Source organism: Trachinotus anak, unplaced genomic scaffold (assembly GCF_046630095.1).
Source record: "Trachinotus anak isolate AG129_WGS33_773 ecotype Australia unplaced genomic scaffold, CSIRO_AGI_Tana_v1 ptg000013l, whole genome shotgun sequence".
In the NCBI taxonomy this organism is placed as follows: domain Eukaryota; kingdom Metazoa; phylum Chordata; class Actinopteri; order Carangiformes; family Carangidae; genus Trachinotus; species Trachinotus anak.
In genome coordinates, this window is record NW_027273864.1 from 16,257,120 (window position 1) to 16,278,983 (window position 21,864).

The 21,864-nt window shown below is 39.9% G+C and overlaps 3 protein-coding genes across 5 annotated transcripts; all 3 read right to left on the reverse strand.

Moving 5' to 3' along the window:
* Window position 1: 1 nt before the first annotated feature.
* Window positions 2-6,053, reverse strand: prkar2ab (protein kinase, cAMP-dependent, regulatory, type II, alpha, B). Its single transcript, XM_071495199.1, has 10 exons — window positions 5,273-6,053; window positions 4,746-4,781; window positions 4,522-4,661; window positions 4,145-4,251; window positions 3,882-4,035; window positions 3,490-3,591; window positions 3,280-3,354; window positions 3,126-3,191; window positions 2,826-2,964; window positions 2-1,305 (listed from the first exon to the last, which is right to left on the reverse strand). The coding sequence occupies exons 1-10, from the start codon at window positions 5,535-5,537 to the stop codon at window positions 1,181-1,183; spliced, it is 1,209 nt and encodes a 402-aa protein (XP_071351300.1). The 5' UTR covers window positions 5,538-6,053; the 3' UTR covers window positions 2-1,180.
* A 692-nt stretch (window positions 6,054-6,745) lies between these two features.
* On the reverse strand, window positions 6,746-12,084 carry slc25a20 (solute carrier family 25 member 20). Of its 2 annotated transcripts, none has more exons than XM_071495202.1 (10): window positions 11,947-12,084; window positions 11,732-11,850; window positions 10,265-10,357; window positions 10,029-10,156; window positions 9,831-9,921; window positions 9,482-9,599; window positions 8,778-8,850; window positions 8,582-8,691; window positions 7,845-7,969; window positions 6,746-7,431 (listed from the first exon to the last, which is right to left on the reverse strand). In XM_071495202.1, exons 2-10 carry the CDS (start codon window positions 11,834-11,836, stop codon window positions 7,369-7,371), a joined length of 906 nt encoding a protein of 301 aa, XP_071351303.1. In that variant the 5' UTR covers window positions 11,837-11,850; window positions 11,947-12,084; the 3' UTR covers window positions 6,746-7,368. The 2 variants fall into 2 exon arrangements, with proteins under 2 accessions (XP_071351303.1, XP_071351304.1); XM_071495203.1 differs by having other exon boundaries at window positions 11,732-11,853; window positions 11,947-12,073.
* A 1,141-nt stretch (window positions 12,085-13,225) lies between these two features.
* On the reverse strand, window positions 13,226-21,706 carry nckipsd (NCK interacting protein with SH3 domain). 2 transcript variants are annotated; one of them, XM_071494421.1, is made up of 13 exons: window positions 21,357-21,706; window positions 20,303-20,415; window positions 19,996-20,206; window positions 19,410-19,485; window positions 18,667-19,208; window positions 17,421-17,591; window positions 16,582-16,668; window positions 16,312-16,450; window positions 16,146-16,226; window positions 15,731-15,859; window positions 15,374-15,463; window positions 15,094-15,266; window positions 13,226-14,976 (listed from the first exon to the last, which is right to left on the reverse strand). In XM_071494421.1, exons 1-13 carry the CDS (start codon window positions 21,525-21,527, stop codon window positions 14,764-14,766), a joined length of 2,196 nt encoding a protein of 731 aa, XP_071350522.1. In that variant the 5' UTR covers window positions 21,528-21,706; the 3' UTR covers window positions 13,226-14,763. The 2 variants fall into 2 exon arrangements, with proteins under 2 accessions (XP_071350522.1, XP_071350521.1); XM_071494420.1 differs by having other exon boundaries at window positions 18,667-19,211; window positions 21,357-21,697.
* Between the last annotated feature and the right edge of the window lie 158 nt (window positions 21,707-21,864).

Below are 21,864 nucleotides of genomic sequence, written 5' to 3' on the forward strand. Positions count from 1 at the left end.
ATTTAATATATAATCCTTTATTTTTTTACGTTGTGTGTTTTTGGCAAGAGTGTTAACTTTTTTTAATTGAGCTATGCTTATACTTAGTTACCTGTTTATTAGAGCTATTATTACATAGCTAAAAATAATGCAGTTCACTACAGCCGTCCTGCATAAATCCTCCCTTCATGAAGGTTTTAATGTTAAGTTTTTGTTGAAAGTGTTCTTGTGATGAATGAAGTGGATGGTTATTCTGGAGGATGTTGTTTATGCTGTTGTTGAACTGTATTTACAGAGAGGTGTTTCAATTATTAAGCCTAACCTCTCTGATAATAAAAAGTGTTGACATAATATCAGGACAACTCTAAAACAGTTTCAACACAAACTCAATATTGTAATCTTCAGGAAAGTGGGATTTATTACAGGACTGTTGCATTAGACTGCATTATTTTTAGCTAGGTGTTCCAAATAAACTGCCAACTGAGCATTTTAAGGTTTACGTTAACAACAGTAGGCACTGTTAAAAGTTGCTGATGGCTTTCTTTGCTGAGTGAAAATAGAAAATGACACAGCACCTTGTATAATTAAATAAAGAAGGCAATGACTGGTTAGAACAGTAAAAACTAACAGTGTATGTGCATAACAACTGGAACTAAAGTGGCTGTGGAACTGTGCCACAGTTGCATAAAGATTTTTAAGTCTGGCTGTCCATTTTCAATGTGGCTATTTGGACAGTTCAGTATTTTATGTGAAAGGTCATTTCACATAAAATGTGATTCATTTGTCATTTGAAAGTTGAAAAAGTTCAACCAGCAGCTATATGAAAGGAGCTGATGAAAAAAGCTTCATTAAAAGTTATGACATTTGCAATCATCAACCAGTCAAGAATTTGAAGGTAAGGTACTGTATAATGGATTATGCATCCTCAGATCATCCCTCCATTGTACTGGACAGTCAGTGGATTAACTGGAGCTTCGACTGCTACTCAAATGCACCTGAAGTCAGCATATTAGTGTTGTGTAGATGTCCTTAGGGTGATTATCAGGATTGTCATATAACAAACATGGTGTATTCTACTCACAACATATTAACCTCATAGCAGCAGAGTTGTACAGGGACAGTACATTTTACTGCATATAAGACATACAAGACATGCAATGCTACTATGTTTCACTGAAATGCTGATTTATCATTTTGTGTACTAGTGTTTCAAGTCTACACTGGAGCCAAATAGTGCCACTAGCTGGTCTTCATACTGAGAGATGTTCCTCTTCATGATGTCCATACAGGGGCCCAGCAAACGTTCAAAAGCCTGGATGTCAATTACTGGAAGAAAACACAGACATTTAGAATTATGTCAGCCCATTGCAGGCTTTGTACCAGTCAATATAGAGCAAAAAGAAGTTGGTGCACACACCATTTTTCAGAGTTCTGTCGCACAATTGTCAAAGTGTTGTAGAGGATCAATATGATGTTAAGCCATTATGTTATTGAATTTCCCCAATGCGGGATCAATAAAGATGCATCTAAAACAATATTTTGAAAAGAAAACAAACATTATATTTGGGACACGCTTAAATCATGATGATCTGTGGGTACTTTTTTAATCAGTGAAAACAGCAGAAATCCATATTTATTATATTGACTTGTCCAATCTGCCTCTGTCAAAATTTCAAAGTTATGAAGTCCTCTGCAAACTTAATGTCTTTAGTCTTTTCCCTGCAACTTAGCTTTTTTTTTTTTTTTTTTTTCTTCTCAATTCCTGTTCCACCCTATCCCATCTCTACTGCGATCTGAGGACTGTGCACATCACTGGAGGGAGCTCAAGTCACTTCCTGGAACCATCTTGAGGTTTTAATACTTTGTCGTATGCATTTGTAAAAAGGTCAACTGGAGTCATGAGGGGATACACCGAGTGGTGAAATGTGCCTTTACCACTGTGTAGTCAAAATAGTCAAGTATTAAAACTTGGCATCAAATGTCTGGTCAGAATAGGAATTTTACTTTTCCTCTGATCTGATATGTTGTGATTTAAATCTACATTTTGGCTGCAGTAGACTTTGATTTTGACAAATGTCTTGTGCAACTGAGTGTGTTTGGACAATGTTTAACATTTGAGAACTTTGGCTTCTTTTGTTGAATGACAAAAAATGTTTTTTCAGAAAAACATTTATATTTTTTTCAAAATAAGGTATCAAAAAATATATTGTTGTGGCATCTGTACTGAAGCTATGTCATATCTACACTAGTAGCAAAAAAATTTGAAACGTTACCCAGCCCTAGTTATTGTCTTTCTTGTACCAATCTTTTTTTTTTTTTTTTCAGTTATTTTAAATCTCTGTTGCATCTCTTTGTGGTTGTTTTGGGTCTCCAGTAATTGATTTTTCGTCTTTTTGGCTGTTTTGCATCTCTGGGGTAATTAACGTAATGTCTCTCTGTAGTTGATTTTGGTCTCTCCATAGTCACTTTGCATCTCTTTGTGGTTGTTTTATGTCTGTTTGTGATCTTTTGATTGACTTTCGAATAGGAAATGTTTGAAATAGTCACTTGAAATAGAGGCTCTAGGGCTCCCTGACTCCTCGGCCCCATGGGCCTGTGCCCTGTTGACCCAGTCAATAATTCTTCCATGACCCTGTCTGAACGCTGAGAAGAACAGGGAAGTTACATAACAGCCACTGACAGTGTGTGTATTTTGAGTGACTGTGTTTATTTGTCTCTACCACACCCCCCACATTCAACATCCCAACCTGAACTACAGCATTTTTCACTCAAAACAAACTGCCGAAAGCTAAAGTAAATGTGTTGTTTCTCCTTAAACAAACAGAGAAAAACATACAAAGAAGTACCTAAGCATTTGGTGTCTCCCACAGCGTAAACAGAAGCTGCTCTTGGTTTGTTGGTGACTAGCGCCAGTTCCCCAAAATACTGCCCTCTAGAGCAACGAGCCACCTCAACCTCTGTGTTATCTTGCTGGCCCGCCTTCGTCTGTAACAGACAGAGGAACCTGTGAGTCCTGTACTCATTTAGTACAGTAGCACCAGACCAAAGAGCAAATTCATAGATAAAATGGTTAATATTAAGGTTATCTCTTTGTTTTGAAGAGACAACTAAAACAGATTCAGTTATAATATTGACAATGTGCTTACTTTGCTTTTGATCATTATCTTCACCTCTCCTGATTCCACAATGTAGAAACAGTCGGCCTCCTCTCCCTGCAAGTACAGGAAGCAGCAAAAACACTGCATTTATTAAGTCTAACCAAACCAATATTACACAGCAACAAATGTCCCCACACTGTACCTGTGTTATTATGCGCTGTCCATCTTTGAATCCTCGAGCTCCCAAAACATCAACAATCTTCATTCTTTCAGAGAGCTTGTGACAAGAAAATGAAACATGATCACAAAACAAATGCACTGCTGAACACACCTGAAATTATGTTAAGCATAAGGTGACTAAATGTCCATCTATTCAACAATTTTTTGAAGCAGTTGTGTTTCTACTACCAACCTCAAGAGACTTCAAAAGAGGAACACACTCAATGAAGGCCTCATACATCTTTCTTTTCTTTGCGTTGTTTTTCACGATCAATCTGTGAAATGTGGCTCGATCCTAAAAAAAAAACGGATACCAACCAAAAAAATGTTGTTTTATGTTTAATCTTCTTCAGCTCTACTTCAGTTTTAAATGTATTTCAGGAGTCTAGATGTATAGTACTTGAAAATGCTTCCCCTCAGTATAAGCTTGTCAGAAGTACATCTTCATTTGCTTTCAAGAAATGTTGCTTGTAATAACATTACATTGGGAGGAAATTAACTACAATCTATTTGGCAACATAGTTGATACAGTCCTCAGGTAATACATTTGGAGCAGTGAAGGTTATTTCCCTTTGCTGGACTCACCAGGCCCCACAGGGCGCCTTCATGAGTTGCAATGATTGTGGCAGCTCGTGGCGTGTTGTACATGAGAGCCAGCTCACCAAAACTCCCCTTGTTGTCATACTTTCCAACACAAACACTGACTCCATCCTTCTGCACAAAAATATCATACACACCCCTGGAAATGATGGGAGATAGATACAAAGGAGGGGTAGAGGTCATTGTCAGTCTGACACAACTTACTCTAGTTTAAATATTATGAGGAAAATTTAAAATCCCTCACTCACTTCTCTATGACATAGAAATTGTCTCCGTCGTCTCCTTGGTCTATGATGTGCTCCTGAGGTTTGACCAGCACCTCGAACATGGCGTCCAAAACCTCAGAGAACTGCTCCTGGAGGACAGTAGCTAAGTTTATGTGTATTACAACTTCTAATAACAAGGCAATTCAAAGTGCTTTCTGTAAGGAATAAAAAAGGTATTAAGATATTAAAGACACATAAATAGGATTTGAAGTGAAAGTGATGGAGAATATAACATTAGGTGCCTGTGTGTGAGTCTGTGTACACATACGATTAATAGTCTGATTTTGTGTGAAAAAGAAAAGCCATCATCAAAATGAGGTTGTTTTTTCGTCCTTCTTATAATAAGTGATCTGTTGTACCTGCTCCAGTGTTTTAAACAGTAAAATGTCTCTGCATGCGTCCTGGAGTCTGCGACGCTGCTCGTCTGTTTTGGGATGCACAACCCGAGGCTCTGCATCATCGTCCTCATCATCATCAGGATTGTACGCCTCTGCACAAACTAGAGCAGGACAAGCAAATTAAAATACCGTACTATGGTTGACATTAATTAATATTCATTACACAATATGCTCCAGTTACTCACCTGAAACTCTGCGATTGTATTTACCGGTGGTGGACTCTGTAGAGAGAGATAATGGTGAATATATTTGACTAGATTTGACAGGACTATTGAATGAAACTCATCCCACTTTATTGTGGGATATGTGTGTGATGTTAATTCTCATTTCTGCATAGTACAGATTATTCTCCACAAAAAATGTCAAAATGTATGGATTTTTATGTGCATTGTGAATTGTTTGGGGATAATGGATTTTTTTTCTATCATCTGCTAATTGTAGCTGTCATTTCTATGTCTGTATACAGTAAATAGCCTGCTTTTTGTTTACATGGATGTCTCCTTGACTATAACCTTGTAGTCTGAAATGTTGCATCAGTACAATTTTTTTATGAACTTGCAAATCTGTGTCTGCAGAGAATTTCTCAATTTCCTTTGTTTGATGCTGACAGTATGAAGCTTTGTGGTTTGAAACATTTACAGAGATTACATTTCTTAAAGTCAAATTTTTCATCTGGAGCAGAAAACAAACAAAATAATATAGTTATACTCACTAATAGTGTCTTCCTCCTCCTCCTCCTCCTCCTCCTCCTCTTCATCATCCTTTGAGGACTTGTTTATTTCAAAGGTGACACCTTTTCTTGCTGGTTTGGTGCTGCGTTTCTTGGCTCTTTGGTCATTTCTTTGGTTTTCCAGAACTTGTGTGAAATACTGCACCGCAAATTCAACCAAATTTGGCGGCCTGTGGCGAAGCACCTCCACAGTGTATCCCTGCAAGAGCTCTTTTAAACCAGCTGGTATCTCAACATTACTCATCATTCAGCCTCAGAGGTCAAAGGTTGGATTAAGAATGAACCAATAACCTCTAGAGGACCTGCATTTCCTCCGAGCTCACTTATTAATACCTGAAATATCAAATCTCAGCATCAGCAGCGCTACATGTCCTGTAGATTTGATAAACAATCTTCTGTCTGGACCATCATCACAGGAGCAAACCGACTCCTCCCCCACTCTCATTCAGCAGCTTATTGATTTCTTTATTTAGCACAGCCTGTCGGAAAGTATTGACCTGGACTTTTCACATCAGTTGTAATTAAGTCTGTCCAATAGATTACGCATCAGAACTTGATGGTTTGGCAACAACACAACACACAGAGAGGACTTTAATCATTCGTACTGGAAATCGGGCTGGTGTTGTCATCTGCAAAAACAGGAACCATTGCATAGAAATGTCTTTAAAAAGTACCCAAAATAATTATTTTGTATGAGGTGTATGTTTTTAAGTTCAAACTCTTAAACCTTATAGGACTCTACAAAAAACAAAAAGTAATTTATCTAATCTGAAATAGGAAAGGGAGGGTAACCTTTATGTGAGTTTATATAGAAAACCTCAGGTTTGTCATTACATCTGTTCAGAAGACTCACTACATTAATCCTACAGCTGCTTTGGGACATCCCAAGCAAATCATTATGCCTCTGCACTGGAGGCAACCAGGGCCAGAGGCAACCAGGGCCGCCATCAGGTCGTCCATTTGTCCATACATCTGTACGTCTGCCCCATTCTCATGGACGCAATATCTCTGCAACACCTTGAGGGAATTTCTTCAAATTTGGCACAAACATTCACTGAGACTCAAGAACAAACTGATTAGAGCTTGGTGGTCAAAGGTGAAAGGTCAGCGTGACCTCAGATAACACTTTTTTGCCATTACTCAAGACTTCACACAGCAATCATGACAAAATTTCAGACAAATTGTTATGACTCTGGATAAATGGATGTAATCTGAAACTAGTCCAAGTTGTTGTGGCAAACAACTGCGAGGAAGTAATTCTTGTTTAAATTCTTTGTACTCCTTTGATTTTATACAATTCATCTTTACTCAATTTTATTATTATCCTTTGCTTTAATTGTTTTAAAAAGCATGGGCATGTAAGACTTTTATGTTTTATGGCAGTGACATTATTTGTATTTTTTTTTTTAGTAAATCCAACTAGAAAGAGAATTTGCAAAAATGTGTAACACAGTCTCATTTCTAAATATGGATTCCGCTCTTTATTTCTATACATGTGAACATTCAAGTACAGTTCAATCAATCTCATTATGTTTCACATTAAACAAACAGAAAGTGAAGTTAGTATCAGTGGTCACTGAGTGGTGTGTGACCATACAGGATGCAATGGACAGTCTGAAAGGCATGTATTGCTGAGAGACTGAACACACACGGTACGACGAAGTGCACCTTTTCCCTGATATGTACACTTGCTCGCAGGTAACAAAAGGTAAGGCACAACATGTTCAGTTTACCCCTTTTCTTATATAAAAAATAACAAAATTTAAAATAAATCAAAAACAAGTAAAACAAAAAGGAGTGAGAACATTCGACTGTCTGTGTGTGTGTGTAGGTGTGTTTGTGTACTGGCACTGAGTACAGAGTCATCAAAACATCTCTGCACTGAACCGTGAGCAGGTCTGATGCACGTGCTCTACATCAACACAAGGCTTCAAAGATAATCAAGTACATTATTGGAAAATTATTAAAACGGCTTCATATTGTTTGATTCCATGTGTGTTTGCGCACTGCTAATAACTCCATTGTTATATTACACAGTTCTATTCCTGGGATTCATGTGAGGCGACGCTGGGCCTTCATCACAGGTTTGGAGCCAACCAGTTCAGGAACTTCATTGCCAGCTCAAATCCTAAGAAACAAGCCTGAAAACAAGAGACAAGGAAACAAAGTTAGTTTGTGTGGAGCAGTGATGGAATGAAAAGCGTTTTTTTTGTTGTCTGTGACAAAATGTACAATATTGTAAGTATTATCTCATCGCAACAGAGCTACATAAATAATTATTATGCCCATATTTTGTATTTATGCATTTTATGTATGTTTTTTATAGTCTCTTATTATTAACTTGCTGGAAATCACGCATTACTGATTCCAATGTGTTAAAAAGTTTAATGTTTTGGTTTTGCTTTTGGTCTTAATCTAGTCTTTAACATGTTAACTTAATTACTTACTTCATGTTTTAAATGTTCTTTTAAAATCAGTCACTACGGATTATGTTACCTTTATTGAACTTTAGAGCCTTTACAATGTCACTGAAGAATAAGAGAAGTATACTCACTGCATTTGCAGGGAAAGCTCTAAGCATGACAGCATTGAAGCCTTTGTACAGCGAGACCACACCCTCCTCTCTGATCAGCTCCCGCAGAACATCCCGAAAACCGTTGGGATATTTTCCCTCAGGAGCTGAGAGAAAGACACATTATAAAACTCAGCCATAGACATATTTTAACTGTCAAAGTCTGCCTGTGTAAGAACAAGTAACATGAACAAAAGTGAAGACATTTATCAAGAAAAAGTAAGTCAAAGGCAACTAAACTTGTTTTATTCTTTCATTGCTCATTTAAGACGCATCTTGAAAAAAATTAATCCCACCAATAAAAGCCAGTTTCCAGTAATTTAGTTCTTCTGGACATCCTACTCCCTGGATAATGGAGAATCTTCATAGACACTAAAAACTGAACTTTTGACAGGCTACAATTTATTACAACATGGAATTAAATTTAAGATTATTCTAAAAAACTAAAACACAGAAACAGGTGTCAAATTAGTCCACCAGTCCAGGAATCATAGAAACTATAAAGCACCAGGAGAAGAAAAAGAAAATCCAAGAACTGCATCGATGTCACGATATCAAACTGTGTTTAGAAGACAGGACACAGACTGAACTATTATCTCTCTTCTGCATTAGTAGGAACTCACCAAATGGAACAATTTAAACAAAAGAACCGTAAGACCTTAAATTTCAATCATTTCAGACTTCGTGGAACAAATATTTAATTGCATCTAAAAGCAAACCTGTCTGGAAACGAGACTTGAGAACGTCGGGGGGAATTGCGACCGCCCAGTTAAAGATCCCAGCCATTCCTCCGGCAAACAGCACACTGGGAACACTGAGCTCGTTATGCCTGCAGAGAGAAGACAACAGGCTCGACTGCTCGGGTCTTTTTAAAGCAGACAGCTGTAAATACTGTGAGGAAAAACAAATACACACCCTTTTCCTGCAGGTGTGAGGAGGTTCTTCAACCACTCGTAGGACATGAAGTACATCCCACTCGCTGGAACATCTAAGTATAAAACAAAAAGGAGTCACTTCATATGCAAAATATTCCACCATAATATCTACATTATTAAATAAATAATTGAATGGATAATTGACAACTGTTACCCAGTGTTTCCATCTGAATATACTGTACTTATTCTCACATTATATACAAGTGGTTATTGTAAGTTGAAGCAGATGCATTTACACAGACACTATGGTAACAACCTACTGGGAGTTAGACAGAATAATGACAACACACGTCTAATTATCAACACATTAATAAAAAAGATTACATTATTTCACACATCAACTAACAGTCTGGCAGTCAGCAGAGCTCTAAATATCCAAATTATACTGTATGTGCTTTCATTGTAGCAACATGTGTCAGTAAACCGAACATTATAAAATATGTAAAGGGGAGAAATTATGACAAAATGACAAACTGCATCAAAAAACAGAAAAAGGAAATGTTAACAGAAATGTTGTTCGTTTACAGGTTGAACACAGGTTCACTTTCAGGAGTTTAAGTCTTTTTCCATGAAAAGTTCTCATTATTTTACCCACCCACTGCAAATATTCAGCACAGTCAAACGGCAAACTTAACAAGTTCTGATATTTGCTCAGATTCTGGATTCATCAGAGTAAAGAACCACCTCTCATGAGAGTCAGAGCGGTGCCTTTGTAGATGCCTCTGATCCCAGACTGTCGGTACAGCTGTTTGACACAGTCCATGGGTCCGGCATACTTCACTTCCCCAGTCGATGCCTGGATCTGGAACACACACACACACACACACACACACACACACACACATACACACACACACACACAATGTTATACTCTGTTCTCACAAAAAACAACCTCTCCAGAATTTGAAGCAATCACTGAAGAGCTTGATGAAATAGTGGCTCTATTTTGGCATGTGGAATCTATTTTTCAGTAGCACAAGGGTCACTGATGAGATCCTGTTTATCTGTACAAACACATACAGTAACCTCTGACCTGTAGGAGGCATTTGATTCGCTCTCCAGGAGCCATGATGGCCGTGGTGAACACACCAGACAACATCCCTGCAGCAAACAGCTGTGGATACCTGCAGGAGATGAGTGAAACAGGCTGATTCGTGTACAAATGACCACGCAGAGTGTTTGGGACAGATAACCGCCAAGTACAGCCACCTCAAGCAGAGCAATCACCTACGTAAGGATATCATGAGGAGTTCTCTGTTGTAGTTTCTTGCCTAGTCCGAATCCAAAAAAACAGACAGCAAACATGGGTGTGACTCCAATGATCGGGGCTGCCATCCCTTTATAAAGCCCCTTCACACCCTGCAAGAGAAGAAGACAACCAGGAAGCATCAGCACGAGGGAGAAAAGAAACTTTGGTCAACAGTTTATCTGATATTTTCTTGAGGTTAAAGCAGCATGCATCCTCACCTCTTTGGCTAAGGTCTTTTTGAAACAGTCAATGGTTCCAGCATATAGGAGGCTCTCTCCAGGTTTGGGTTTGGGCTGAGTTTGTAAACGCACCTGAGAGAAAAACAAGGTGTTTTAAGTGGAAGAACCTGACTGAAGTTAGAATTAGTCCAATAGTAATATTGGATTTTTATTTTCCAGGTGGCCAGAAACATGTCTTCAAATAAATGCTAATGTTGCTCTGTGTCTGTTGGATGTGTAAACAGTCAACTGTTTGCTAATTTGTTTGCTATAACAACTGTGTGTAGTTATAGCAAACAATTGTTATATTTGTTAACAGTGTTGTCTTTACAGGTTGTTTCTCTGTTAAGTAAATAAACAAACAAATAAATAAATAAATTCAAATTCAATAAAAAAAAAAAAAAAATCTCTAAACAGTAATTTTATTGGTTTCCAACAAGTTGCTTTATTTCTGGATAATTAAGCTGTCATGACATTAAGGTGACATGTTATCCACCCCCCCTGCTGTGTGTGTATCCTTGAGACTATGGACTTTAATACAATATATAATAAAGAAAGTAACAAATTAAATATTTTTTTAAAAATCAGAGAGACAGACTTGACTGCTGGACAAATTATGTAATGACCAAACTCTGTTGAAACTATCACAAACATACATTTCTGTGAAAAAGATTCTCATCTATTACACAGTGCCATCAGGGAGGCGTCTGATCGGCCCCACATTCATTCTGCCGTATGACAGCGACCTCAAACATACAGCCAGTGTAATAAAAAACCATCTTCAGCGACAAGCAGAACGAGGGGTCCCTGCAACAGATGGTCTGACCCCCACAGTATCCTGATCTCAACACCATGGGATTACGTGAAGAGACAGAAGACAATGACACAGCCACAGTCAAAGCCAAGCACCTTTAAAAACATGTGCACCTGAGCAAACTGGTGCTGTTTTAAAGGGCAAAGAGTGATCACACACACAATGATCTGATTTTGTTTTTTTTCTGGATGAAGTTTACTGATGAATAAATCACTATTAGTGGCGTTATTATTGAAAACATCCATACTTTACTTTTAGTGCCTAAAGCTTTTGCACAATGCTGTATCTGTAATACGCTAATATTTGCCAATATATTGACCCAGCTGATTTGTGAGTGTGGCTCTACTCAAGGGCACTGCAGTGATACTGTGATGACAACGGTCCTGCATTCAGGTGAGATCTCGGCTTTAACAACAGCAGTGAGCTGAGTCATTAAGTAGACTAATGTAGGTGAAAGGGCTGCAGCAGCCTGAGCTCACACTCTGCAGTACAATTTAACACACTAACTGCAGCAGGAAGCTACATCCCCACAGCTGACTCTGACTACAACCAGGACCACGTCTGTCTCTGCTGACACTGATACACTCTCCTGACTGCTTCCTAAATGAAATGCAGTGTGTAAGTGAGACACACACACACAGTGCAGTAATTACTTTAATGGTGTCGAGTGGATGTCCGGCGAAGACGAGGCAGATCCCTCCAAACCCTCCAGCGAAGAAGTTCTTCAGCGGACTGATCGGCTGCGGCTGTTTGGACATTTTTACTTTCTGCTCTGCTGAAGAAAAACACAATGAAACCGACACCGAGAGAAAACCAAGGAACACCGACAAATAAAGAAAAAGCACTAAAACAAGAAACAGCAGCTCACCTGGGCGATGTGCGTGTCGGTGAGGGGTATTAGTGCGCTGCTGTCTCTCCTGTCTGTTGGACCTTTGACCCACTTATCTACCCGGACCGGTCTAACTGTAACACAGCTCTACTATGGTACGTCTCGGTTTGGTGTCCGGGTGTAAAAACTTTGATTGGCAACACGACTGTGTATAAAGACAGAAAAACAAATCACATGATATTAGCTTCTGCGTCATAGACTTTATATAAAAAGGTCTGCGTGTGTAGGCTATTTATATGTGAATGCAAGTTGGTGTCAGTGTTTCTTTTTTCCTTTTTTTTAATTTTGCACTTTTACAGAACTTTGTTTTGATAAGTGCTATACAAAGCGTAATAATACTAATAATACTAATATTACTAATACTAATACTAATAATAACAACAATAATGTTATTATTGTGATTACAAATTTGAGTTATTTGTTAATACATTATTTAAACGTATCATTATTCATATGTGTTTATTTGCAAAATACAAATGATTGCTAATGTAAGAACGAAATTATATATATGTATATTTATCTTTGTGTTTTTCCATTGTCCAACCATATTTAGATAAAGAAGAGGAAAAAAGAGGGAGTAACATTGTCATATGTAATAATGTTTAACATTTTATTAAATGCATATAAAGTATAGATACTAAAGATAAAATATATTTAATATAACCATATATTTATGATAAACAAATGTGAACAAGAAATCATAATACAACTGATTATTATTATTGTTATTATTATTATTGTAACACTTTCCTTTAAGTCCCCCTATTTGTCATTTATTAGCAGAATATAAATCTAATAAATGGTTTAAAAGCGACAACAATATTCTCATACAGTATAAACAAATATAGAGACATATTTAAGTGGTTATTAATATAAAGCAAAGTGTAAAGCAGTATTTTCCTATGTTGTCATTCATTATCTGTTTATACACCAGTCTTTAACAATTGGTGCCTGTAGAAGGAGTTAATTAAGATGAGTTTTTTTTATTATTATTTATATCTTAAAAATTTGCACCTCTGTCAGTCTGTTCTCTTTGTTATGTATCTTTTATCTGTAATATATATTGGTTACATCAAAACAAATACACAAAGATACATTATGTATTAAAATGCTAAAAGTCAAAGAAACAGTATTTATTTTATTGTTTTTGGTTGACTCATGAATTATTATTTAGCCCTTAACCTGATAAAATCCCTCATTTGTATTATATTGTAAACTCTACCACAATATTCTGTCACACAATCACTGATCTGACCACTTCCACTGTTAAAATATAGCTTTATTAGTTTTATTACAACACAGTTGTAGCAGTTTTGCAGTCAATGTTAATCATGGAAAGGAGACGGTCATCTCTCTCTCTCACACACACACACTGTAAACAGACACACAAACAGGTAATGAATGAGTATTCGGACATGAACTAAAATCTGATATCACCTCTGGATTGTGTCTATCTTCTCGAGATGGAGAAACCATGCCAGGGACAAAAACGATAAGATGGGAGAACAACATCAATCACTACATCATGAAGAAGAAATGAGGAACAGTACATGTTGCTGTTAAAGTATAAGACCACGAGGAGATAAAACAAATGCCCTGTGTTCCCTCTCCTTTGTCTTGATTTTAAGTAGGACCATAAGATTATAACCGGAAAACAACAATACTGACTAATTTATTATCTTAGATAATAACTGAAGAACACTTTTTCCTCACATCAGTAAAGACTCAATATTTTACAGCAAGGTGTTAAAAGCCTTATTGCAGCACAGTTAGGTTGAATGTGAATGCAGCATAAAGACAAAAACCCTTCAGTCCAACAGTTCAATATTAATCTGTAAACAGTCAATGAAATTCTGACGCCGGAGGAGCTTCGCATATGTAAGTACAGAGTGATCGTCTTTAAGTGTTTGAAAAGCAGTAAAGAGACAAACGTACCAGACTGAGAAAACTGCAGACAGAGCCACAGGATAGACTCAATATGTAGCAGCAAGTTACTCAGCTAAAAGCTTAGTAATGATAACACATGAGTCAGAGAGTGCTTTTTCTCACAATGATAGTACACTTGTTCACTTGTACTTTTTAATTTGAAATATGATGAAAGAGGAAGTCAGTTTTAGGAGCACTGCACTCTCCAAAGAAAATAATGCTCTCAGTAACACACAGTAGTTTGGTCCCACTATTAGGGAAGCACATAAAGGGTCAAAGTATTCTAACAGTAGTTCCTGTTGTGGCTCTGTTACTTGAACAAAATTTCGTATCTGTCTTTTCATCACAAAACTTTGAATTTGTCCTAAAGTAAATTTGGCTAAAGTTATTTTGGTTAGAATAGGGTTTACTCGTAGTACATTTAGTTCATGTATGATTTTTAAAGTAATTATTGCTAAGAATCCACTGTGAGAAAGGATCCACGGCTTGGCCTAGATTTTGGCTACTTTTAATCTCCAAGTATGGCTAAACCTCACGGGTTTTTTTTCTCCCATTTGTCATATTTTTCCCTTCTTGACGCACACCAACGACAACATTTCAGTCAAATAAAACTCATTTCAGAGAGGAAAAGCTGTGAAAAACAACAATCTCTCTGAAATCAGCATCACATGGATGCTGCAGCCCTGGACTATGAGTCCAAGAAAACATTGGCAAGACTGATTTGCTTCTCTCAGTACAGGCTGACACCGAATACAGGACGTCCCATCAAACATAGTTTTTTTCTTCTGTCAAGCTTTATCGTACCTCCCTGCAGTAGACGGGAGCAGACTACAGTGTGTGAGCATGGTAATGATATGGTTAGTCCTGGTTCTAACAGATCTGTGGGAACTCCTTGTAGATCTGTTGTACAATTAGCTTATCCATCTGCTTTGCTGTAGCGCTCCCCTCATCCTCTCCCGGATCTTCCTCCTCCCTGAGAATCCTCTGCAACGCTCCCTGCAGGTCAGGCAGGCGGTGCTGGTGCTCGAGGTAGTCCGTCGAGCGCATTATGGAGTGCATGAGGGAGAGATACTCCATCCGCAGCTTCACAGTGAGGGAAAGGGAGGAGATTATAATTAGTTAATGAGCTGTTGATATAGCAGCAGCAGCAGCATCATGAAAGCCTGAGAAAGGCAGCTGTGCAGCATGTCGCCGTCTCACCTTGTCTCCGGGTGAAAGGTCAGATATTTGCCGGACGGCGATGTCAATCATCACCATCATGTCAGTGCTGTAAAAGATGTCGGCCGTCTCTCTGCTGGCAAAAACATCCTGCAGAAACTTGAGAACTGAATGCGGTGCAGGCGGGGTGTGTTTGAACATACACACAGGGTCATCTGGAGAGCAGAGGACATAAGATGATAATCATGTGAAGTATAAACGTGAGGGCACTCCGAGCATGAATGTGAAAAATGGGAAATGTGACAAATAAAGGGCCTTTTACCGCCTCTGTTGAGAAGCAGCAGCACTTTCTCTGACAGGATCTTGACATTTTTCTTCTTCAGCTCCTGCATGATCACGTTATTGCTGGGTGCTGGGTGACACAGATAAGATACACACATGCAGCACAAATAAGTATCTATGGTAAAATAACAACAGCTCTTCAAAGCTCAGCACAGCCGGGCACTAAGATGTTCAGGAATCTGCTCTGCATGACAGTGAGCCACATTACCAGGACCCTGGAGATGGTAAACAGTGATGGATTGCAGCCATCATTAACTTTATCAGTTTCACTTGTGCTCTCCAGCTAAGACAGCTCAAAATGTCTGCTGACAGAAAAGCTTTTTGAGGATGTTCTCACTTGTGTGGTGCAGGTTGAAGGCCAGCAGGAGGTTCAGGAAGGTGTCAGGCAGCTGCTCTGTGGGATCAGAGGGAAGCCCGTCCTCCACCACACCCAGCAGAAACTGAACAAAGTCAGCATTCAAGTGTTCTGAAAACAGGGAGGGGCAGGATTATGTCTTAACTATTGCACAGTGCAGTGTCCTTTTAATGCACCTTTTAATGCTGGCATGTCAGCAGATTTGTTTAGTTTGGAAATCTTCCATAATCTGTTAAAAGTGAAAAATGCACTGTCATGAGGCTAAAAAACAAAATTGTTTTTCACTGTTTTGGAAGAATTGGCTTTGTTTTTATGTGCATAACATTATATGTATTAGTTCAGTATACAGGACAGTACACATATACAGTATATCTGACATCAGAAGGCTTTTTCATACCATAGTGATGATATGGCACCTGTTCACCCATTGAGAAGATCATTGTGAGAACCAGCGCTGTGTAACACATCTTCTGGTGCTCTGAGGAAAGATAAACAAACAGAAAAATTTAAAAAAATGTTGTGGTCACATTAAGAGGAGGCAGTGAAAAGGTGCATATTTTCACCTTGTATGTCAGTCTGTAGGTCTCTGGCCAGCTCCATGGGGAGGATGGCGTTGAGGAGGGTGGAGATGAGAGCAGCATCCAGGCTGCACATCGCCCCGAACACTTTGAGCAGCAGCAGCCGCAAAGACACTCTGTGCTCCTGCATGGCCACAGAAACATTTCGCTATTTAACCTGAACCTGCTGAATTACTGTTTTACCTGAATACAGATGATCTTTTAGTCCAGTGTGTTATTATTATTATTATTATTATCATTATTATTATGTCTTACCATCTGATAATATGAAACCAGAGAGAGCACATTCTCATAGTGGTTAGCCTTGCACATCCTCTTACACACCTCTGGATCTGCATCGGTCTGAAAAAAAAAACCAAAAAACAGCTTTTAGTTGGAACAGCAACGATATAATAAAATCATAACTATGTTATTTCATAATCTGTACAACTGGACATACCAGCGGATTATGGAGCCCATTAACAACTCATCTGAACATCCCAACCCTGATCTGGGGTTTGGCTGGGACGAACTGCCAACAAAGAATATCTGGCAGCCTGGAGGATTTACAGATGCAGCCTTTAACCACACTGAGTCGTCTGAGCTGCTCTGATCCTATCAAACATGTCTGGTATTTACAACACAAAAATCTGGAGGGGTCCTGTGGCCAAATCATCAACCAAACAGAAAACTTTTCGTAATATAATAATGAGGATAAAGTGGCTTAGTCAACTCAGAAACTCTTGTTCAGCCTGTAATAAATGTTAAATTAGTGCCCTTGTATTTTTTGAGCTCTCACTGAAAATTGCCTCTGCTGTCACAACTTTATCTGAAGGTTCTTTTCGTGACTCCTTTTTTCAGAGCATTTACACGTTTAAATTTCTAAATGATGACTCAAGTTGGATTTTATGCTTTTACTGTGAGTCACTTTGCAACTTTTGTTTTGAAAAGTGCTGTATAAATAAATCATTACTTAGTTACGACGGACATGTGACACAGTTAGTCAGGATGTTACACACCCTCTTACACTTCACTTGTCAGACAACACAGAGAGCAGACTGTTAGAAACATGACCTGTTACAGCAGAGAGAGGTCGACAGCTCCCTGTGTCATACCAGTATTTTCAGCAGCTCCTCCAGGTAGCAGGCGATGAGAGCGTGGTCTTCGTGAAGCGCCCAGCTACGCTGCTGGGAATCATCCCGGTGACGGGCAAGGTCGCTGAAGATCACCTCCAGCCGCTGTTCATCATGACACACCTGGCCCTGAGGCAGCGCAGCACTCAAATCCTACAGAGACATAAAACATTACGGAGGAGCTTCAACTATCTATCCTCTGACACACAAGGGTCCTACTTAACTTATCAGGTAAAAATATATTTGATATGTGAGCAAAATTTTTTAACGTTCCTTTTATTAGGAAATTAAGAGTATTTTAGTGTAATTCAGATATTGAAGTGTGTGTAAACTTGAGCTCCGAATTTACATTAATATCTCTCTATTAAAAACACCTGCAATGTTTTTATAAACCTGCAGGCATCCATTTTTTTTGCTCATGAGATTCTACATTGTAGAGTTGGATATACAGTCTGTGGGTTTGACACATCGTATGACCCATTTCACATTACAAATAGTAATTTCATCCACTGAAAATATAAAAGTATTGACTGGAGCATCTTTAAAGGATAATACCTGAGATTTTTAAAGTTTGTATTAATCATCTTGCATGCTCCTCTGCTCTACATTATGATGCCTGCATGCACACAGCACAGCTGGAAATATCAGCGCTGGTTTCCCTGCCCTCAGAAGAGGCTATTCTCTGTAATTCATTTTAAAAAGGTGTTAAAAAACAACATATACAGGCATGAAAAATCATCCGAGCTACAACCCTCAGTTTGGTTTTGTTAAAAAGTCTTTGCTTTCATCATTGTTCTGTTAAACCCAAGTTGAGGGTTGCATGTCTAAAAGCACACTGAGGAGGCCTCTAACAGATCACAGAGTGTTTCAGGATTTGCAGTTAGATGAGGATGAGAATACAGGACGGAGACAAAAGCTTTCACCAGTGGCTGTTTTGTGTCACATTACACGGTGCCGACTATTAATCACTTTAAACCAAGAGGAAGAAACGGAAATGTCTGCCAGGAAACAATCAGCAGTTCTTTTATGCTTGGTTTGACACTGTAAAGTGTGCATTTAAAAACAGGAAATGAGTGAAAAGCACTGTCCTATGTGTTTCAAAACAACCCTGAGGAATGTCAGCCAAATGCAGACTGAGCTGTAATTTTAAGCGACACCGGTATTCTCCTCTAAGCTGGCAAGGCTCCAAGACGCTGAATCCACATGATGTGACGAAAACAAATCTGACCTTGCTTTCCACCAGTGAGACAAGAACTTGCTCCAAGGCGGAGGAGGCTTGAGGTAACGCGGTCTGCAGATGACCAACTACCACGCCGACAGCGACCCGCGACAGCTCGTAACTCAAGCCCGTGTTTTTCCGTACCAGCTCGATCAGTTCAGCCCCGATAGTCATTGGGACTGGCTCAGATGTAGTGGGGCTGCCAGGAGGGCTTTCAGCAACAGACGGGGGTGCAACAGGCCATTCACTTTCTGGCTGGCTCTCGACAGCAGGCTGTAAAGGGGGGGTGAGCTTGGGAGGCTGTGGTGCTGGGCTTTTCTTTGCAGGAGCTGGCTCAGGAGAAGAGTCAGAGGGCAGCACGCCCGGAGGAGGTGCAGAGGGTTTCAAACGGGACGGCACAGGAGGAGGGGGGGTGCTGGAAACACTTGGAAAACTGACATCAGAGGAGACCAGAGAGTGGGAGGAGCCTGAATCTAAAGAGGTGGTGCTGATTGAGAGGGAGGGAGCAGGGGACGGAGGAAGAGAGGAGACTCTGGAGGGGACCTCCGGCTCTGCTGACAGAGAGAGAGAGAGTGAGAGAGAGCTCCAGTTACAGAGGAGCGAGTGAGCAGGAATGACTTGACTAAGAATAGAGTATGTTTGTACAGTATAGAGCTGAAGCAGGTAGCATCAGCTAAAAGCAGCACAAAAAACACCCTGTTGTAATATCTGACTCTGCAGTGTGTTTGATGTTGCTGCTGCTGTTCACCAACCTGGACGTCGGCTGTTTCTCTGTTTCTCGGGGGGAGGAGGGGTGATCGGAGCCGCACGCCGAGGCTGAGGAGGCACCTGCAGGAGGGGACACAGGCAAAGCTGGATTACCAACCAGGCAAAGCAGGCAAACGCCACAGGGACCCAGACCCCCAGGGGCCCCAGAAGCTTCAGGTCCATGGTTATGTCACTTGACCTTTGGGGATTTGACTCATTGCAAATTTGTTACTGAATCTGCAGCACAGAAAAACAATATCAACAAGGGAGAAAAGATACAAAATAAGATCCTCGAGCAGATTTGAACACAGCATGTTGCAACTCATTGTGAATTACCACAAACTAATTGAGACACAGAATACCTGAGGTATGAACATGACATGATTCCCCTAAACAAAGATATACAAGAAAGATTTAAAGATTGAAAAAAAAAAACTAAAATAGAAATTATGAATTTGTAAACCCACTTATTTGTGTTTTTAGGAGGAAAATAATTTGGTTTAAAATTGTTGTGATGCTGATCTTTAGTATGTTTTTCAAATATGAAATTAGCAGTTTGAGGGCACACTGTGTCGTGTATGAGTGCGTTACCTGGTAAAAGCCCCGTTCTTCTTGCATATTATCCATGCTTCCTGATAATGGCACGCTTCCCTGTCGTCCGTAGTCTCGATTAAGGCCATTGGGTGGAGGAGGAGTTTGACTGAGAGATATTTCACTGCTGGAAGATGGGAGGCCTTGTTTATGACCAGAGGAGGAGGAACTTCGCCGTGCCAGGGTCTCCTTTCTGTGATGGATCAACTTTCTGTGACAGGTGAGAATAATGATTCATATGCAGGACATACTGTAGATAGGACAATATCTAACGATTTGACATTTATCATGGGCATTTACAACTCACTGCAGAACATCTCGCTGTTCCAGATTGTATTTGCCTCCATTTTTTAAGGCCACATTGTGGATGCCTTCGATTGCCCTGTCAATAGACTGCAACACCTCATCCTGCTCTGGAGCCTAGCAGATAAAAAGAGAAAAAATGGTGGGTGGAGAGGAACAAATTAAATATTCATTAGCATGGCAGCATGCATATGTATTAAACTTTAAACATAACAGAACAAAAATTGTGTCTTGGGGACGTGTGTGACTCCAGGCAGAAACAAACTAGGGCGGTTATCTAACGAAAACAGCCTTTTAATCAGTGTCACACAAGCTCAGCGAGGCCTCACATTCAGGCTCATTAAACCTCCACAGCTAATGTCATTAACAACAGTCGAGAGCATTCCTGTCCTGCCAGTGTGTGAGCCTATGATTTTACCAAATACATGCTCTGACTAGTTCAGACAGTGTTAGTCTGGATCCTTGGGAAAAAAAAGAGCCCCCTCATTATACAGCTCATGTGGGTGTGACTGAGAGAAAGCCAAAAGCTTTGTGGGAGGAAGTAGCTACTTATTGAACAATAAGAAGGTTAGTGAAGAGTCATTCTACATGATGAAATGCGGACAGAGTCACAGGGGGAGATTAGTTTTGAACGGAAACAATGACTTTCTGTTCTGGTGGCTTTGCTGGTCTTGTCCTTGGAACTGTCCTGTCTCATATCCTCTTCTGTCCCGGACTGAATCTTTCCATCCTGTCTCATCTCATCCTTCCCTGTGTCTCATCTCTGTCGCAGTCAGCAGCTGCAGTGCAGAAAGGCCATGACTCTACATAATGCAACCCCTCCAATAATTTATGGGTTCTTCTGCAAACGTGCAATAAACAGCAGTCAGCTTCAACATGGCCTGCACTGCAGCACACACACACACACACACACACACACACACACCGCACTGCACAGCTACACCGGATCTGTCTCTTCCCATCAAAACCCCAAACACACACTAGATTTCTCTTCACCTCAGGACAGGGTCACAAAGAGACCAACAGCGAGAACCAGCAGGTCAGAAAGTGGTGTTTACCTGTATCTTTTCGATGTAAGAGGCCGGGATGTAGCCGGTTTCCCCCGAGCTGCAGCGGGACCCCAGCCACCAGTGTTTGTTGCTTCTCTCCAGGATTAGGAAGCTCTCTCCGGCCGCGAAGTGCAGCGAGTTGGGCTCCGCGGATCGGAAGGAGTACAGAGACCGGTACATACTTTTAACAACACCTCAACACGCCGAAATGAACCAAAACAGCTGGAGCAGCGGCGTCTGGAGATAAGGCGTGTCCGGGTGCGAGGATCCGCTCAGTCAGAGGTGGTTTGAAGAGGCTATGAAGGCATGGCCCCGGCGGATCACTGCCGTCTATTTACAATGTAGCTCGATCATCTGACCTGTGACCGTCTCCAGCAAACACCACGGGGGGGCGCTGTCACACCCTGAACACGCCCCCCAGGCATTTTAATCAAAGGCAGAGCAAAGTGCAGTCTCATAACATTTTATACATATTTGATGAGCCTTTCGTGAAAAACATGGTTTTTAAAGGCGCCTT

Bases quoted from the DNA above. Each gene is read 5' to 3' on its own strand.
- slc25a20 (XM_071495202.1), bottom strand. From the start codon at position 11,836: ATGTCCAAACAGCCGCAGCCGATCAGTCCGCTGAAGAACTTCTTCGCT. The intron at 9,922-10,028 runs GTAGGTGATTGC...CATCTCCTGCAG, and splicing joins ACTCCTCATGATATCCTTAC to GTATCCACAGCTGTTTGCTG. The intron at 9,600-9,830 runs GTCAGAGGTTAC...TGTGTGTTCCAG, and splicing joins GAATCAAATGCCTCCTACAG to ATCCAGGCATCGACTGGGGA.
- nckipsd (XM_071494420.1), bottom strand. From the start codon at position 21,527: ATGTACCGGTCTCTGTACTCCTTCCGATCCGCGGAGCCCAACTCGCTG. The intron at 19,486-19,995 runs GTAACGCACTCA...CCCCTCCTGCAG, and splicing joins AAGAACGGGGCTTTTACCAG to GTGCCTCCTCAGCCTCGGCG. The intron at 14,977-15,093 runs GTGAGACGGCGA...CTCACTGTGAAG, and splicing joins ACCTTTCACCCGGAGACAAG to CTGCGGATGGAGTATCTCTC.
- prkar2ab (XM_071495199.1), bottom strand. From the start codon at position 5,537: ATGATGAGTAATGTTGAGATACCAGCTGGTTTAAAAGAGCTCTTGCAG. The intron at 3,592-3,881 runs GTGAGTCCAGCA...TTTTTTTTTTAG, and splicing joins AAGGCGCCCTGTGGGGCCTG to GATCGAGCCACATTTCACAG. The intron at 3,192-3,279 runs GTACAGTGTGGG...CTGTACTTGCAG, and splicing joins GACAGCGCATAATAACACAG to GGAGAGGAGGCCGACTGTTT.